This window comes from Bos indicus x Bos taurus, chromosome 9, assembly GCF_003369695.1.
Source record: "Bos indicus x Bos taurus breed Angus x Brahman F1 hybrid chromosome 9, Bos_hybrid_MaternalHap_v2.0, whole genome shotgun sequence".
Lineage (NCBI taxonomy): Eukaryota > Metazoa > Chordata > Mammalia > Artiodactyla > Bovidae > Bos > Bos indicus x Bos taurus.
Genome location: NC_040084.1, coordinates 19,216,561 through 19,234,680, shown reverse-complemented (window position 1 = coordinate 19,234,680; position 18,120 = coordinate 19,216,561). Strand labels below are relative to the sequence as shown.

Sequence of the window (18,120 nt, the reverse complement as noted above, 5' to 3'; positions counted from 1 at the left end):
TGAGTGCGTCACTTGGGCCTTTAATAGCCTTTTCTTGTTAACTGAATTCATCAGATTTTGTTGTGAAATGTATGAAGTAAGGGTACTTTAGAATTTTATGTAGGATATTGGTTCTGATATGTCTTCCAAATGCCTCTTTAAAAATTTAAGAATTTTGTGTGCTTGTGAAAATCTTTCAAAGGTGGTAACTTGTGGCTTGCTGCTTTAGAAATGGAAAATTTGCTTTAATTTCTAACTTAGTTGGAATATGCTTAATGGGAGATAAATTTATGATACTTACTTTTCCCCCTTTTCTGGCATGTGAACTTGCTTTTTTTTTTTTTAAACACATAATAGGATATGGAATCTCAAGAGAGAGATAATCTTGGAGAAGCTGGGATTCTAAACCCAACTGTGGAAAGAGAAGACAAATTTGCTAAAGGTCAAGGACTCCGTGTTGTGAAACAGAATGTTGAGAAGCTGGAAAATGGTAAGAGTTTAAGCAAATGATGAGTCAACATCCCTTGGGAAAGAAAGGGTTAATATCCCCTAATATCTTCCAGCTGAACAGTGAACTGGTTATACAGAACAAGGAAAGGTTGAGACAGTGGTGGGGGGATTCTTATCAAGAGTCACAAACATCTGAATGAAGTTTTGAAGGAAAGAAAAAGAATGAAGACTTTAAGTCTTTAAGTATGTTTTTTAAACCCAGAATATCAAGTATAAAAATGAAATTTATAGTGTACTGATCATACACAAATTAGCTGAAACTGGTTTGTAAATTAAGATGAGAGTTGTTTTCTTATTTGAAAATACTGACTACTATAAAATCCCATTTTAAAAATTTGATTTCTTACAGGTTGGGAAAAAGAACTTGCTAAAAAGCCAAAGGAAAAGAAATCTTTGTTGGAGAGAGAAGGAAAGCCAGTGGAAATGTACCAAGTTCAGAAAATTGATAAACTGGAAGGAGAGAGGCTAAAGAAAGAAATGCTACCTGCTAAACTGAATGAAATCAACAGAGAACAAGACTCTCAGAATGTAAAATATCCTTCACTGCCACCACTTCCCGACTTAAAACGAAAACTGCGTTCCCCAGAGAGAAACCCCAGAACACACATGTCCTCCGGATCCTCAGAGAGATTATTTAACGGGCATCATTTGCAAGACCTCAATCTTTCAACGACCAAAGGAGATGGTCAGAATCCAGGCCATACTCGAAGCGCAGCCTCTCCAGTTGAGCTTGTGTTTGGTAGCTATGTGCCTTCATTTGCAAAAACACCAGCAAGGTCAAATCCAGTTAGCCAAAAAAGTGACCTTTTGGGTTTCTCAGGAAATAATACAGAGAAATTTAGTAAAGACGGTACAGATTCAATTTCCAGACAAGAAAGAAAAGCCAACCTGATGGAACTGCTGTTTGGTACCAGTGGCAGCAGCAGCCTTTCCTCTAAAAACAGTGACCCAAATTCTCTGGCTGCCACTAAAGACGGTGACCCTCTAGATTTTCTCCCTGGAGATAAAAGCAGCTGGGGTAGGGAAAATAGAGATGATGATGACTCTTTGCTCAGCGAAGAAAGAAGTTTTAATCCAAGTAGACACCGATTAAGACGTGCAAACAGTAAGCCAGCGGTAAAAGTAGTTGATTCTGTAGAAGATGAAATTGAAGAAGTAGTGCTGAGATAATTGACTAGAATGTTTTTTTCCAATTGTAATTATTAAGATATTTTAATACAGTATTTAGCTAATTCAAGAGGTAAAACCTATTTGCAAAAAGGAAGTGAGATACATCTCTATTTGCACAAAGAAAGTAAGATACATCTCTATTTTTGGTTTCATTCAAAAGAGCCTCCTTCCTTATTGGCAAACTAGCTACATGGTGTGGTATGAGCTACTTTTCACTGTATTTATATACTAAAAATTATTCCTTAATAAGGACTTTTTAATACATTAATAAAAAATATAATACATTAATAAAAATATATTAAGTCCTTATTAAGGAATAATTTTTAGTATATAATTAGAGACCTACATCTTCTAAATTGTGTTCCTGTTACTTACTAGGAACTGAATTTCTCAAAAGTGCTAAACTATATCAAATTTTTTTATAAAGAGATTTTTGGATTGATATAAATAAGCATTTACTATGTTGTAAATCATTCTAATATATGTAAACCACAATATTTTTGTAATGCAGTCCTTGATATTATCTAATGTTAATTTTTTTCATAGCTGCTAATTTTTCAGCCAAAAGTATTCTAATTTTTAGGCTGTTTTTTTATTAAAGGCTTTTTTCTTTCAAAAGTCCTTTAGTAAAGTTTTAAATTCAAGTCATTTTTTTCTACTTGATGTTTTCCAGTCTTTTTAACCAGATGTAATACGGCAGAATTGTTAAAATTAAATCTAAAGTTATAGACTTAGAAGCATTATGGAGTTAAGCATTAAAATTGGAGATTAAAATGTACAGAACAGGTTTTTCTTTATGAACAAACCTTAATGGATACATTTTTTTCTAAATGTCAAGTTAAATTTATTTGTACTCCAAACTCTTACGAATAAAAATTTAAAATACACTGTGACTCTGTTTGAATGATACTTTCCTTAGGTCACTTAGGAAATATATAGTGGAAATAAGACCTAAAGGGTTTTTATTTCCTTATTCACCTTTTTAATTTTCCTGTTCAGTATTTTTAGTTGAAGTAGATGAATTTGCCTTAAATCAGGTTAGACAGTATGCTTAGTCTTATCAGATAGTTTTAATTAATCATTTCACCCTAAATAGCTATCATAATGGCATATATTGCTCATAATATTCAAAGGTAAGGAGGATTAAACTGAATCATAAATCCATTTCATGGCTGACTCACTGTTGTTCTGATGCTCCTCTCCACCTCATTTTCAGACATACCTCACTTCTGTCCTGGGCTGGGTGTTACTTGGGTAGAGCCCGCAAGTCTGCCTGGTGAAAAGGGGACGGGAAATTTGTATTACTGTGACAGTGTGGACTTTCTAGGATTAAAGAAGTTACCATAAATTGTCAAGAAAGGATCTGCTCTTAAAGCTTTTGTTCTTTCCGCACAATAAGTGCCCCTTTCACATTAAAGTCCCCTTTTATATCACTTGAAAGTGCTTTTTTACTTTTGTGAAGAGCATGGCATGTATTCATTCATTAACTGTTTGAGTGCCTCCTGAGGGTGCCCTGCTCAGCGTTAGGTGCCAGGAAGAGTCAGACCCTGCCCCACCCTCGGTGTGGACATGGAGCAAGGCCACCCCTGCCCTTTGTCCACTCCCTAGGTGGCCTTGGGTTCCTTAGCACTCTCTGGTCTTTTATAATACTGCTTGGGCTTCCCAGGCGGTGCTAGTGGTAAAGAATCCGCCTGCTGATGCAAGAGATAGGGATTCAATCCTTGGGTTGGGAAGATGCCCTTGAGTAGAAAGTGGCAACCCACTCCAGTATTCTTTCCTGGAGAATCCTATGGACAGAGGAGCCTGGTGGGCTACAGTCCATGGGGCCACAAAGAGTCAGACGTGCTATGAGGAGTAAATACTTGGGTTAAGCTTTGGCAGGGGGCCTGGTACCTGACAAACAGTAAACACCAACTGTCGTCCCAGCTATTTATAGAGTTTCCTTGAGGGAATAATTGGAAAAAATAGAGCAGAGATGTGTACATGATAGATGACACAATACTTTGAGTACAATATAAGCAAAAAGAGCTGCTAAACCTCTTAGGCCTGCACTTCGCACATCCCTTACTGTATTCAGCACTGACCATGCAACGTGATTGATGAGCTGCTTTCCTAATCTACAAATGCGTAGAATAGCTAAATTTTGGAAAGGTTTCCTGAAGACAGGTTTAGTGACAAAAGGAGGAGAGTTAGCTTCATAAAACAATGAAATCCAAAAAACCCAGGACGTTACAATGTGTGTCCCAGAGCTCCCTCAACGTGTGTGTCCCTGGATACTGCCCTTCGCCTCTATAAGATGGGCTAATTGTAGTCTCTAGCTCATGGTACTTGCATACATTAAATGAGTTGATGCATGAAAAACACTTAGAACTATCTAATGCTCAAGTTGTTGATATTTTGGAAAGGTAATGGAGGAAAGGGGGAATGATGTGGTATTGTTGAATTCTACATGTGGCGGTTGGCATTTTTAATGTACATGCTCTATTTCATTGAATCCTCACAAAGTTTTTTTCTAAAGAAGGTACTTATTGCTCTCCTTTTATCGTTGAGACTAACAGATTGCAATATGTGCTAAATCTATCACACACAGGTAATAGACTGCATTCACCAGTCTCAGTTTGCGTCCAGAGAAATAGAATATTTTAGGAAGAGTTTTGCATTAGTACTTTTTAAGTGGTAAAAGACAGATACCTAAATTTATGAACCAGGAGATTATTTTGACTTGAATCTGGAAGGCTCAAGAAAATGTAGTTTACTCTGGAGGTTAAAAGAGGAGTGCTTACTCTGTCCACCTCTCAGCCTTGCTGGTATTTCCAGTTTTAATTCTACGTTTGCTAGTAGTATGGGAATTAGTAGCCTCAAGCCACAGCATCCCTTCAGCTCGCACCTGCCTCAGAAAAAGAAAATCTTTTCTGTAGTTTTGGCAAAGGTCTGCTTGGCTAGTTGATGTAACGTGCTCGCCTGTAGGGCTGGTGGCGGGGGAGAGGTAGACACCCTACTACATCTCTTCATGGAATGATCAGTATTGCTGTGGAATGGGGAAGGCATTTTTCTCTGATGACACTTTGGACACAAAAAACCATATTTACTGCATTGCCCAATTTGTTAAAAATTAATGGCTATTGCCTGGTGGCTCACATGGTAAAGAATCTGCCTGCAATGCGGGAGACTCAGGTTTGATCCCTGGGTTGGGAAGATCCCCTGAAGAAGGGAATATCAAGAAAATTCCATGGACAGAGGAGCCTGGTAGGCTACAGTCCACAGGGTCGCAAAGAGTTGGACACAACTAAGTAACTAACACTTTAACAGAGAAAAATATTGGAAGGTTCTTAGTGGACTAGTACTAGTTACTTACTCAACAAGCCTTATTCCTAGGAATAAGCCATTTTGGGGATAAGATCTTGCTATGAAGTTCATTTTGTTGTTGAAGGTGAGCAGTTTCAGCAATAGATGAGTCTGCAAGACATTTAAACTATGCTTTAGAGTTTATAGAAAAGGCTTAGCCATCCAGATACATATTTTCTCATACAAATACTATATTTGTGAAATCTACATCCATAGAAAACAAAGATATTCCATCTCAATCCAGAATAGAACAAAAATTAGAAGTAAGTGGCCAGGGTAGCAGAGAAAGAACATAGGCTTTGGGGTTGGGAGTTTGTAACTTAAACTACTTACAACTTTGGTCAAATAATTTTTCTTAAGGATCCTCAGATGCAAAACAGGGCAGATCATATCTTACAAGGGTATTGTGAGGATGAATGAGACGATGTATTCTCAAGAAAAACTGCAGCATGTCAGCTGAGGGACAGCACCACCTCATCAGTATTTTACTTCTGTCTCAACACCCCAAACTTCTCTTTAACAAGAGACACTTATTAATGTGGAACCGAAGAAAGTAAAACGTGCTGTTTTACCCTGTGATCTGCCATCTTGGAAGTGGCTCTTGTCTTTACAGACCCACATGGAGGTTACGGTCTTTGGCAGAAGGCACTTTGCTGCTTCTGGGAATCAGCAGCCCTTGGGAGGAGCAGTTTTACATACATAGTTTTGCTTCACCAACCGTTTCCATGGAGGAGGAATAGATGGGAATCAGGAGCCCACACTGTGGTCTGAAGACGGCATTGAAATGCAGGGTGAAGCCTCCTTGCCACGGAGCAAGGGTCGCCCTGAATAGCCTGGCCAAATGCAGCTGCCTTGCCTCTCTAACTGGCCTGAGTATCAGATTTCAGAATTCCTGTCCCACATGATCTGTGATACTGATCCTGGCTAGGTATACTTTTCACCCAATCTATATAAAACAGGACATCATAGATTTCAGATTTTTTTTTTTATCCTGATGGAAAGAACCCAAGAGTTACCTACCTAGGCAATCATGGATACTGAAAACTTCTGGGTATATCTGGGAGCAAATGTGTATTGGAGTCTTTTTCTTCTCTAAGAACTTCCCCCTCTAAATCTTAAATTTAGCTTCAATATTTGCTTCTAGTTTCAATGATATCTGTAATATTTACTCTCCCTAAGCACTTACAGAGGAGCTCCTTGAAGTAATCAGCACAAAGCTATTCTTTACCTAAAATATTTTCAGTAGAGAAGAAAATCTGTTCATGTTATCACCTCAAACATTATCACCAGGGTTCAGAATCAATGCTGCCTATAACTCTGAAGTCAAACTGTGTAATAAATACACAGTCCTTGGTCCCAAGCAGGAAAGTATGGCATTTCCCTGTACAATAACCACAGTTTTCCTCCTGAAGAACAGACTCGGCATCATTTAAATAGACATTTGCTTTATACTTGAGGCAGTAGTTCTCAAAGTGTCTCACCCCCTGACACACACCCCACGGAGCTGTCGCAGTATCCCATGAGAACTTGTTAGAAATGCAAGTTCTTGGGCTCCTCTCCAGACCTCTGAAACCAGAAATTCCCAGGGGTGAGTCCCTCTAGGGAATTTCAATGCAGTTCAAGTTTGAGAACTGTTGGTCTAAGGTCACACGAGGCGGTGAGGGTGGGGGAATGTTGCTATACAGACCGACAGGGCTGCCTGCAGGATTTGGCAGCTTTGAATCCAGCACGTAGGACTTGGGGTCACAGTGAGCAGCTTCAGGATATGGACTCACCTTTGTCCATCTCACTGCCTGCCACCTAGACTAGAAATAATCCACTTTTTTATGGCTGTAACCAGATATGGTCTGTCAGCTCTCTGTGGATAGTGTATCAGAAGATTTGACCTAGTCTTCTAGTTCAAACTAGTCTTCTATCCAAAGATTTGAACTAGGAAAGCGAAATGCCTTTAAACAACCAGTGCCAAAAAGATTGGGTCACTCCTCTGTCACAGCCTGTAACCCCCAAGCTTCCAGAAAAACCTTCTAAACATCCTCCAACACTCCCTGAAGGAAAACTAATCAATGGGGTTTACATTTGAATTCTTCGTGAACATGTATTTTGTCATAGAAACACATTTTTTAAATTTAATTTTTCTTTCATATTCAAGTATAGTTGATCCAGGTGGTGCAATGGTAAAGAATCTGCCTGCCAATGCAGGAGACACGAATTTGATCCCTGGTCAGGAAGGTCCCCTGGAGTAGGAAATTGCAACCCACCCTAGGAAATAGCAACCCACCCTAGTATTCTTGGCCTGGACCCTTTAAAATTTACAAAGCACTTTCACAAGAGCTTCCCTGGTGGCTCAGACGGTAATGAATCTGCCTTCAATGTAGGAGACCTGGATTCCACCCCTGGGTCAGGAAAATCCCTAGAGAAGGGAATAGCTACCCACTCCATTATTCTTGCCTGGAAAATTCCATGGACAGAGGAGCCTGGTGTGCTGCAGTCTGTGGGGTCGCAAAGAGTTGGACATGACTGCGCAACTAACACTTTCACTTTTTTTACTTCATAGTTGATTTACAATGTTGTGTTACAGCAAAGTGACTCAGTTACACATACACTCGCTGTTTTTCAGATTCTTTTCCCATATAGGTGATTTGAGAATTTTGAATATAGCTCCCTGCTATACAGTAGGTCCTTATTATTTATTTTATATATAGTAATATGTATATGTTAATCCCAAACTCCTAATTTATTTTCCCCTTCCAAGACCCAGTCAATTTCTACAATAAATAAATTTTAAATGGTCAATTTCAAACAGTAAATAAATAGGTGTCATGGAGGAAATGTAAAGAATAGGAGACTGGTTGCCTATTCAGATCCTCATAAAATAGGAAAACGACAAACTATCTTGGATCAAGCTACTCAAAATATGATCTGTGGGCCTGTCCTTGTTACTGACATAAGTACTGCAATCAAGGGTAAACATTTAGAAACTTCTAGGGCAAGTTTATTGGATGAATTAGGAGCCTGGAATTAGTAACAAGTTTCTTAAATTTAAAAGTTCAGCTTTCTCAAAGTTTGAGGTGTGTGTGTGTGACCTGTGTGTGTGTGTGTGTGTGTGTCTGTGTGTGTGTGTGTCTGTGTGTACTTAACGACCCAGGCAAGTAGCTTCTGTACCTGAGGTTTGAGAAATATTAAAATTATCTAAAAGAAATTAGCCTGTATACAGAGACTATGTTAAATAAAATAAAAATGAGACCTATGTATTCAGATTTCTTGAGTCCATTCCTTAGTGCTGGTGAAGGCAGATGTAAATAAACAAGAATGCCTATAGATGTCCGGAGGAAGTTTTTATTTATAGATAAAGTAGGTCATGTTTTCACAAGTGTGGATTTTGTTTGCTATACAGAGTCTCCATCTGTCTTTCTCTGGCTTCTTAAAAAAAAAAAAAAAAACCCTACCTCATCTAGAACAGAACTGTTTCTATATAATCTGTTATAAACAGATATAGATATAAACAGATCCAGATGGGGCCAAATATCAAGCCATGTAAAATAATGGGGATGATTAGTGGGTTTGGGGACTGGTGGTTGAAGGAGGTAGTGATGATGAAATTAGCTCTATTTCCTAATGCTTGGTCAAGAGAAATGTGTTTCTCCAGGGCTTAGTCTCCTTAAAATACATCAATGCATCACCACTAGAAAACATACATGTAGGAAGTGCCTTGAAAATGTAGTGGGGTTTCAAGTTTATCTATCAAGCTATGATTATTCCCATGTAACTTTTGACCCTGGGACTAGCAAGCTCTTAGAGTAATTAATATATTGGTTCTAACACCCCTACTGTTATCATAACTTTACCAATTTCATTGCTACTCTTTTTGATAAACATGTTTCAGAGTAAAAATTTCTCTTTATAGTCAAGAAATTCTTCCCTTATGCCCTTTTACCAACAGTTCTAATTTTCAGCTGTGGGCTTAATTTCTGTTTCGGTTTATAAGTATCTTTTTGATTAACTGCATAATTTGCTGGAGACCAGCAGCATAATTAAACTGGTGTATATTGTCATCTGGGTCTTTCCTTAGCTCCTGAGGGGTTTCTGGGATGCTCTCTTAAAGGTACAATTCTCTTGACTAACTGTAAAACCCAGATTACCCAAAGTAGCATTTTTATTGATTCATAAAAATACAGGTCAGGATTACACTTACATTTATAGCAAGATGAGTGTTATATATCTCTGGATGCTTTTAATTTTATAGAAATGTGTGTAGGTACATTTACAAAGGTTGTGTTTTTAATAACACATTCTTAATAATTTAGTAGATGAAAATTAGTCACTTTTATTTTTTTAGGGAGAATATTCCTTTGTGTTGCACAACATATGGATTTAGCACTGAAAGAATTCTGCATTTTAAATTACCATTAAGAAAGACATCTCTACTGTGTCTATAGTACTGCCAAAATCCTCTTGTGATTATTATAATTATTATTTACTAGTCTTTTCAACTCCAAAATTTCTTAAAATTGCCATCACTGTCTCTGGTTGATTTAATGAAATAAAATCAAGAAACTTACAAAGAAAAACAATTTCATCTGTAATGGTTTGATGTGATTGGACAGCTGTTTCAGAGGTTAAATTCTAGCAAATCCTTTTAATTGGTTGGTATTTATTCTAACAATTGATTTATAGCTAATAAGTCTGAAAATAAAAGTGCCTAAATCTACTCACTGCTCATCATCCGGGTGTTCACTTATTTGTTTTTTTAACAAGAGTTTGTGGAGCTTCTGTTATACAAAATGAAACTTCCTAGAAGTCAAAGAGGACTTTTGATGACATAAGGGTTTCATTTTGGAACAATAATTTCTATACCAATGTGGAAAATGGGTTCAACTATTTAGGAACTGTTTAGATCAGAAAAAAAGAATGATGCCACCAAGATGGTGGCACAGATCATTCCCGACTTGACTCCCCTTCCCACAAAGAACAACTAACAACTATGCAAGAATAAGACATCCCTGAGCGAATCTCAGAACACAGAAATGAGGCTGAAGCACCTCCTGCAGCACACAGATCGTGACAGACTGCAAGAAAGGGTAAGAGGAACAGACACGTGCTGACCGAGGGCCCTTTCCCCAGTGTAGCACCCTGCCTACAGCTCCAGGGGCAAAGGAGCGCACAGGGCTGACATCCAGCACCCCCAGCACTGGGGGTCACTTCTGGGAACTCCTGCTCTGGTTTCGCCCCATGGGCATCACAGAGCATCTGTGGGCTCAACCACTGGGAATCTGACTGTGACAGAGAAAGGGAGGAGGGGCTTCCAGCCAGCAGCACTGGGGTCCTGGAGGACAGAGCTCCTGCCTGCAGAGCACACACAGGAAACCCAACCAGCAGCTTGCTCTGCTGCAGCCCAAGTGGCTGGCACAGTCTGGCCAGGGAACTCGGGTGGGGCGCAAGTCTGCCTAATTCGGGCCTTCAAATGAAGAGATCTCCCAGCCCTGCAGCCTGGTCTGCCCACATCCAACAGAGGAGCTGAGTTTTAGCCCCCCTGCCCCACCATGTGGATCATGGCGCCCAGCCCCTCCTACCAGAGAAACTGTTCAGGAAAACTGAGGAGCTGCCTGAAGTGGGCTCTCCCAGCTCTACCCAGGCAGAAGTCAGGTCACAGCCCTGTCCACCATGGAGTGTGGTCCCTGCCGGCCCCCATCTGACGGGAAGGGCTGACAAGAACACCCGGAAGCTGCACAACCCAGCAGTTCTTGAGCTGATGGGCAGGTAAGTGGCAAAACGGGTGGCCCCCAGAACAAAGTTAGTAGCACCTGTTCAGCCAGTGAACCTGGGGCGCAGGCTGACTTGAGTCAAGCCCACAAAGAGCACCAGTGGCCTTGGAGATACTTAGCTGATGAGCTCGGGTCAGGAAACGAACTCACAGCCTCACTTGTTGCTGAAGACAGTGTTCAGCCTGCCTGACCAGGAAGCCTCAGCAGAGCACACCACAGGCTGTGGAGCCCACCCGACAGCCCTGCTGACATGACAGTTCACATGGCACCTGAACAGAGAGTATAGCCCATGTCTCTCCCTGTCTGCAGGGCAAAACTGCTGGCCTCACCTGACCAGAATATTCAGCACACACACTCTTGCCTGATTTAGGTCCCAAAACAATGAGCTGCCCAGGCCCTGGGTCCAATCCCATAACCCCACGAGGGCAGGGACGCTAAGTCATAGCCCGGACCCCTGCTGAGGATAGCACCCGGTCTGGACTGTCTGGTGAGACATCCAGCGAAGCCAAGCAAAAGCGAGGCCATCCCGCAGCCTCATCTGTGCAGGGAACCAAGCCAGCCATCCACCCAGCTGCGTGTAGCCAGAGGCACACCCACCCCTCCTAACCTCAGAGCTCAAGTAGTTGTCTCAGCCAAAAACAGACCTTAAAATCAGGGTCCCCCACCCGTCCAAGGATGTGACCAGCAGATGCATCCAGAAACCCAAACTGAGCTAACTGGTAAAGAAACATCTCTGCCCAAGCAAACCTGAAAAGTTTAGAAGAGCACACCACTCAAACACAGAGATAACCAATGCCAAGAATCAAGGATCCAAAAAAAAAAAAAAATTAGGTAAATGTGACACCACTGAAGGAAACTATTAAAGCTCTGATAACTGACCCTAAGGAAATGGAGATCTATGAACTTTCAGTCAAAAGGATTCAAAATAATCAATGTATGAACAAAACAAGAAGTTCATAACAGAAACAATAAAAAGCAAACAGAAATTCAAGAGTTGAACACTAAAATAACTGAAGAACTCAGTAGAGAGCTTCAAAAACAGAGTTGACCATGTAGAAGAAGGAATCAACACCCTGGAAGTAGGACGCTTGAAATTATCCAATCAGAGGAACCCAAAGAAAAAGGAAGGGAAAGGAGTGAAGAAAGCCTGTGGGACTTAACGGGACAAAATGAAGAGAAACAATATTTGAGCTATGTGAATTCCAGAAGGAGAAGAGAATGAAAAAGGGGCAGAAAGTGTATTTAAAGCAGTTATGGTTGAAAACTTCCCAAATTTATGGCAAGAAACAGACTTCATCTAAGAGACCCCAAAGACTCCAGATATGCTGAACCCTAAGAAGGCTAGACTGAGATACATTGTGATTAAATTGTCAAAAGTCAGACTTTGATAAAGCAACAGAAAAAGGAAGGGAGAGAGAAGTTACATAGAAGGGAAACCCTGTAAGACTATGGGTAGATTTCTCAACAGATCAACAATGTAGACAACTTATGAAATGGGACAAAATATTTGCAAACCATATATCTGATGAGAGGTTAACATCTAAAATATATAAAGAACTCATATAACCCAATAGCAAAATTCAAATAACCCCATTTTAAAATGGGCAAAAGACATTCTTCCAAAGAAGATATTTGTCAGGCCATCAGGTACATGAAAATGCTCAACATCACTAGTCATTAGGGAAATACGAATCAAAACCACAAGGAGAGATTACCTCACACCTGTTAAAACGGCACCATCAAAAAGATGAGAGATGACACATGCTGGTGAGGGTGTGGAGAAAAGGGAATCCTTGTACACTGTTGGTGGGATTGGTAAATGGTACAGCCAGGATAGAAAAGAGTATGGAAGATCTTCAAAAAATTGAAAACAGAACTACCATATGATTTGGCATTTCTGCTTCTGAGACAAGGAAATGAGAATAGACTCAAAAATAATATCTGCACCCCCGTGTAATAGTAGCTCTATTTACAATCGCCAAGACATGGAAACACTAAATGCCCATTGATGGATGAATAGATAAGGAAATCGTAAGCTATATCTGTATCTACATCTATGTCTGCATCTTCCCTGGTGGCTCAGCTGGTAAAGAACCTGCCTGCCAATGCAGGAGAGCCAAGAGATGGGGGTTCTATCCCAGGGTCAGGAAGATCCCCTGGAGGAGGGCAAGGCAACCCACTCAGTATTCTTCCCTGGAAAACTCCATGGACAGAGGAGCCTAGCAGGCTACAATCGATGGGGTTGCAAGAGTTGGACGTGACTGAGCGCAAGTGCATACACATACACACACGTCTATGTCTATATAGATACATTAAATATATTAAAACAGCCATAAAAACCAAGGAAATTCTGCCATCTGCAACAGCATGGTTGGACCTCAAGGGTATTAGGCTTGGTGAAATTAAGCGAAATAACTCAGAGAAAGACATATACTATACGATCTCATTTATATGTGGAATCTAAAAATGGACAAAAAAGCTCATAGAAAAAGATTAGTGGTTAACAAAGAAGGCAGGGTAAAGCAGAGGCAGAGGAATTAGAGGAAAGTAGTCAAAACTACAAACTTCTAGTTATAAGAAACCTAAGTATAAGGGATGTAGGGTATAATACGATGACTATAGTTAACCCTGTTGTATCTTATACACACAGAGAAGGAAATGGTAACCCACTCCAGTATTCTTGCCTGGAGAATCCCATGGACAGAGGAGCCTGACAGGCTACAGTCCATGGGATTATAAAGAGTCGGACATGCCTAAGCAATTAACACATACACATATGTTATCCCATGGACGGAGGAGCCTGGTAGGCTTCAGTCCATGGGGTTGCTAGAGTCGGACACGACTGAGCGACTTCACTTTCACTTTTCACTTTCATGCATTGGAGAAGGAAATGGCAACCCACTCCAGGGTTCTTGCCTGGAGAATCCCAGGGACGGGGGAGCCTGGTGGGCTGCCGTCTATCAGGTCGCACAGAGTCGGACACGACTGAAGTGACTTAACAGCAGCAGTAGCAGCAGCATATGTTATACATAACTGTTATTAAAAGAGTAAATCCTTACAGTTTTCATCACAAGGATTTTTTTCTTTTTTTTTGATTAAACTATAATCAGATGATGGGTGTTAACAATTTCATTTCACAATATACCTAAGTCAAACCATTATGCTGTATACCTTAAACTTATACAGTGACATATGTCAATTATATCTCAATAAAACTGAAAAAAACAGAAATAATGAGAGACAGAATCAATGGGAATACCCTATGGATGAACTGAGTTATTTTTGAGAGAACTGACAGCACTTGGTAATCCACTGGATATGGGAGCGGGAAGAGAGAAGAGGCACCATGTAAGTGAGGAGGCGACAATGCTGCAGGCTGAAATGGGGTCTCAAAAGAGCAAGTATGAGAGGCAGGAGGTGGGAGAGCGTGTTGATTTGTTGTGGGTTGTCCACATGGACACGTCCAGCAAACTGAAGGAAGATCTACACCAGAGATACTGATTCAATCACACATGTAAGGAATTTGTAGCCATGGGTCTGCACAAGGCTCCGAAATATAAGTGAAAAAGTGAAAGTCACTCAGTTATGTCTGACTCTCTGCAACCACATGGATCATAGCCTGCTAGGCTCCTCTCTCCATGGAATTCTCCAGGCCAGAATACTGGAGTGGGTAGCCATTCCCGTCTCCAGGGGGTTTTCCGACCCAGGGATTGAACCCAGGTCTCCCACCATGTGGGCAGATTCTTTACCACCTGAGCCACCAGGGAAGCCCTTCTAAATATATAAAAGATGCAAATAGAAACATCAATCATAGCAGACATGATCCTGTCAGTTTCCCTAAAGATCATTTCTCACTTTTAATTGAGTTTCATGAATACCTGTGTTATACAATTAATGAAGTTGCTGGACCTTTCTCCTTTCTTTTGTCCTTCAAATCCTTCAAGGGAAGAAATGCATCTTTAACAAAAAATATTGGAGAGGTGCTCAGTTTTTTAACATTGTTATGAAGATGAATTCTCTGATTCTCAAAAGGCTTTGATCCATAATCATTTGCCTCTGCTAAACTTTCCAAGAGTGATTAAGGACATTTAATTATTTTTCTAGTGCTTCAGAAGAAACAAATTCATTGAGGAAATAGACAATACAGATAGGGAAAAAAATGGTGTGTGTGTGTGTGTCTATTATTGGACTTTGTGACTTCTTCTAATCTGCCTTTTCTTACACTAGTACCACAGATCTTACTGTTGCATCTTTTTTTTTTAATTAAACATTTTTGCCTAGGTAATACATTCCATGGTTCAACAATTAAAATATGAAAAAGTTTCCTTTCCTTGTCCCTAAACAGTTACACACAGGCACATATATAACTATGAGGATCCTTCCAGAATTTATGCAAATACAAACAATAAGAATCCTTATTCTTACTCTTGTAAATAAAACAGAGCATATTTTATATACTGTTGTGAACCTTGACCTATTCTTCACTTAATATATTCTTGGCAATTGTGATATCTCATTTTATGTGTCAACTTGGCTAGCTGTGGTACCAAGTTATTCAATCAAACACTAATCTAGAGGAGAACAGCACATGAGGAGGCAGGCAGGTATTAAAGTGGTGTCTACAGGTGAAGAAACACCAAGGGTTGCCTGCAACCAGTAGTATCTAGGAGAAAGACATGGAGCAAACTTTCCAGGATCTTCAGAGGGGATGTGTACATGCTCAGTTGCTCAGTCCTGTCTGACTCTTTGTGACCCCGTAGACTGTAGCCCGCCAGGCTCCTCTGTCCCTGGGATTCTCCAGGCAAGAATACTGGAGTGGGTTACCATTTCCTCTTACAGGCAATCTTCCCAACCCAGGGATAGAACCTGCATCTCCTGCATCTCCTACATGCACAGGTGGATTCTTTACCACTGAGCCACCTGGGAAGCCCTGAGAAGGAATGTGGCCCTAAAAACATCTTGATCTCAGACTTCTCATCTCCAGTAAAAGAATAAATTTCTGTTGTTTTAAAGCCACTCAGTTTGCGGTGATTTGTTACCGCAGCTTTGGGAAACTAACTCAATGATCTTTTTACATCATTACATAAAAAGCATCCTTATTTTTTTTAAAATAGCTCTTGCCAGAAGATACATCATTTGTTACTTTGCCAGATGCTACAGTATTACTGTCCACGGTTTTAACCAATTCACACTCTTATCAGCAATATAAGTGCCTGTTTTGCCTTTTTGAAGATCTCTAATATGGCTTTTATTTGCATTTCTCTTACCAAGTGTGGGATTGTGTTTAAGAGTCATTTACAGCTTTTTCGCAACGGGTTTGCCGCCAGGACACAGGTGTCGTGAAAACCACCGTTAAACCTAAGCCAAAATGGGAAAGGAGAAGACCCACATCAACATCGTTGTCATTGGGCACGTAGATTCAGGGAAGTCTACCACGACTGGCCATCTGATCTACAAATGTGGCGGGATCGACAAGAGAACAATTGAAAAGTTCGAGAAGGAGGCTGCCGAGATGGGAAAGGGCTCCTTCAAATATGCCTGGGTCTTGGACAAACTTAAAGCTGAACGTGAGCGTGGTATCACCATTGATATCTCCCTGTGGAAATTTGAGACCAGCAAGTACTATGTTACCATCATTGATGCCCCAGGACACAGAGACTTCATCAAAAACATGATTACAGGCACATCCCAGGCTGACTGTGCTGTCCTGATTGTTGCTGCTGGTGTTGGTGAATTTGAAGCCGGTATCTCCAAGAACGGGCAGACCCGTGAGCATGCCCTTTTGGCTTACACCCTGGGTGTGAAACAACTAATTGTTGGCGTTAACAAAATGGATTCCACTGAGCCACCCTATAGCCAGAAGAGATACGAAGAAATTGTTAAGGAAGTCAGCACCTATATTAAGAAAATCGGCTACAACCCCGACACAGTAGCATCTGTGCCAGTTTCTGGCTGGAATGGTGACAACATGCTGGAGCCAAGTGCTAATATGCCATGGTTCAAGGGATGGAAAGTCACCCGTAAGGACGGCAATGCCAGTGGAACCACCCTGCTTGAAGCTCTGGATTGCATTCTGCCACCAACTCGCCCAACTGACAAACCCTTGCGTTTGCCTCTCCAGGATGTCTATAAAATTGGTGGTATTGGTACTGTCCCTGTGGGTCGTGTGGAGACTGGTGTTCTCAAACCTGGCATGGTGGTCACCTTTGCTCCAGTCAATGTAACAACTGAAGTGAAGTCTGTAGAAATGCACCATGAAGCACTGAGTGAAGCCCTTCCTGGGGACAATGTGGGCTTTAATGTCAAGAACGTGTCTGTCAAAGATGTCCGTCATGGCAATGTGGCTGGTGACAGCAAAAATGATCCACCCATGGAAGCTGCTGGCTTCACAGCTCAGGTGATTATTTTGAACCATCCAGGCCAAATCAGTGCTGGATATGCACCTGTGCTGGATTGTCACACAGCTCACATTGCTTGCAAGTTTGCTGAGCTGAAGGAGAAGATTGATTGTCGTTCTGGGAAAAAGCTGGAAGATGGCCCTAAATTCTTGAAATCTGGTGACGCTGCCATCGTTGATATGGTTCCTGGCAAGCCCATGTGTGTCGAGAGCTTCTCTGATTATCCTCCCCTGGGCCGTTTTGCTGTGCGTGACATGAGACAGACAGTCGCTGTGGGTGTCATCAAAGCAGTGGACAAGAAGGCAGCTGGAGCTGGCAAGGTCACCAAGTCTGCCCAGAAAGCTCAGAAGGCTAAATGAATATTATCCCCAATACCTGCCACCCCAGTCTTAATCAGTGGTGGAAGAACGGTCTCAGAACTGTTTGTCTCAATTGGCCATTTAAGTTTAATAGTAAAAGACTGGTTAATGATAACAATGCATCGTAAAACCTTCAGAAGGAAAGGAGAATGTTTTTGTGGACCATATGTTTTGTGTGTGGCAGTTTAAGTTATTAGTTTTTAAAATCAGTACTTTTTAATGAAAACAACTTGACCAAAAATCTGTCACAGAATTTGAGACCCATTAAAAAAAGTTTAATGAGAAACCTGTGTCTTCCTTTTGGTCAACACTGTAACTCCCTACAGTACTACTTTGGTAAGAGTTGCTCATAAGCTATTTCTGGTAAAACAATTTTCAAATTATGGGTTTGTATTTCTAGGGTGGAGCTTCAGGTTTGTTAACCTTGTGTTGAGAACTCATCTGTTTTAATAACATCTTAAGCATTGGTGCAACACTTTTCTAGATTAGGACAGATGAACAAAGTAACTATGTTTTATATGTAAGCTAGTTTGTAAGGTCAGATTCTATAGTATAGAAGCTCCTGTTGCATATAAAATTTTGTATGGTTACATAAAT

At 40.7% G+C, this 18,120-nt stretch overlaps 1 protein-coding gene, 1 long non-coding RNA gene and 1 pseudogene across 4 annotated transcripts in view; 2 read left to right on the top strand and 1 right to left on the bottom strand.

Annotated features, from left to right (window-relative positions):
* The window catches only part of LCA5 (LCA5, lebercilin), a 58,671-nt gene extending 56,119 nt beyond the window's left edge, over window positions 1–2,552 (top strand). For both annotated transcript variants that reach the window (XM_027550991.1, XM_027550990.1), the window contains 2 exons: window positions 337–469; window positions 839–2,552. In XM_027550991.1, coding sequence (XP_027406792.1) covers window positions 337–469; window positions 839–1,659 — 954 coding nt within the window. In that variant the 3' untranslated portion in view covers window positions 1,660–2,552. The remainder of the gene's footprint in view (window positions 1–336; window positions 470–838) is intronic.
* Window positions 1–18,120, bottom strand: part of LOC113898114 — an 81,704-nt gene that overhangs the window by 2,298 nt on the left and 61,286 nt on the right. The window contains exon 2 of the long non-coding RNA XR_003512530.1: window positions 5,015–5,115. This is a non-coding gene — a long non-coding RNA (uncharacterized LOC113898114). The remainder of the gene's footprint in view (window positions 1–5,014; window positions 5,116–18,120) is intronic.
* On the top strand, window positions 16,064–17,809 carry LOC113898113 (annotated as a pseudogene). Its single transcript, XR_003512529.1, has one exon. The product of XR_003512529.1 is annotated as an elongation factor 1-alpha 1 pseudogene (transcript).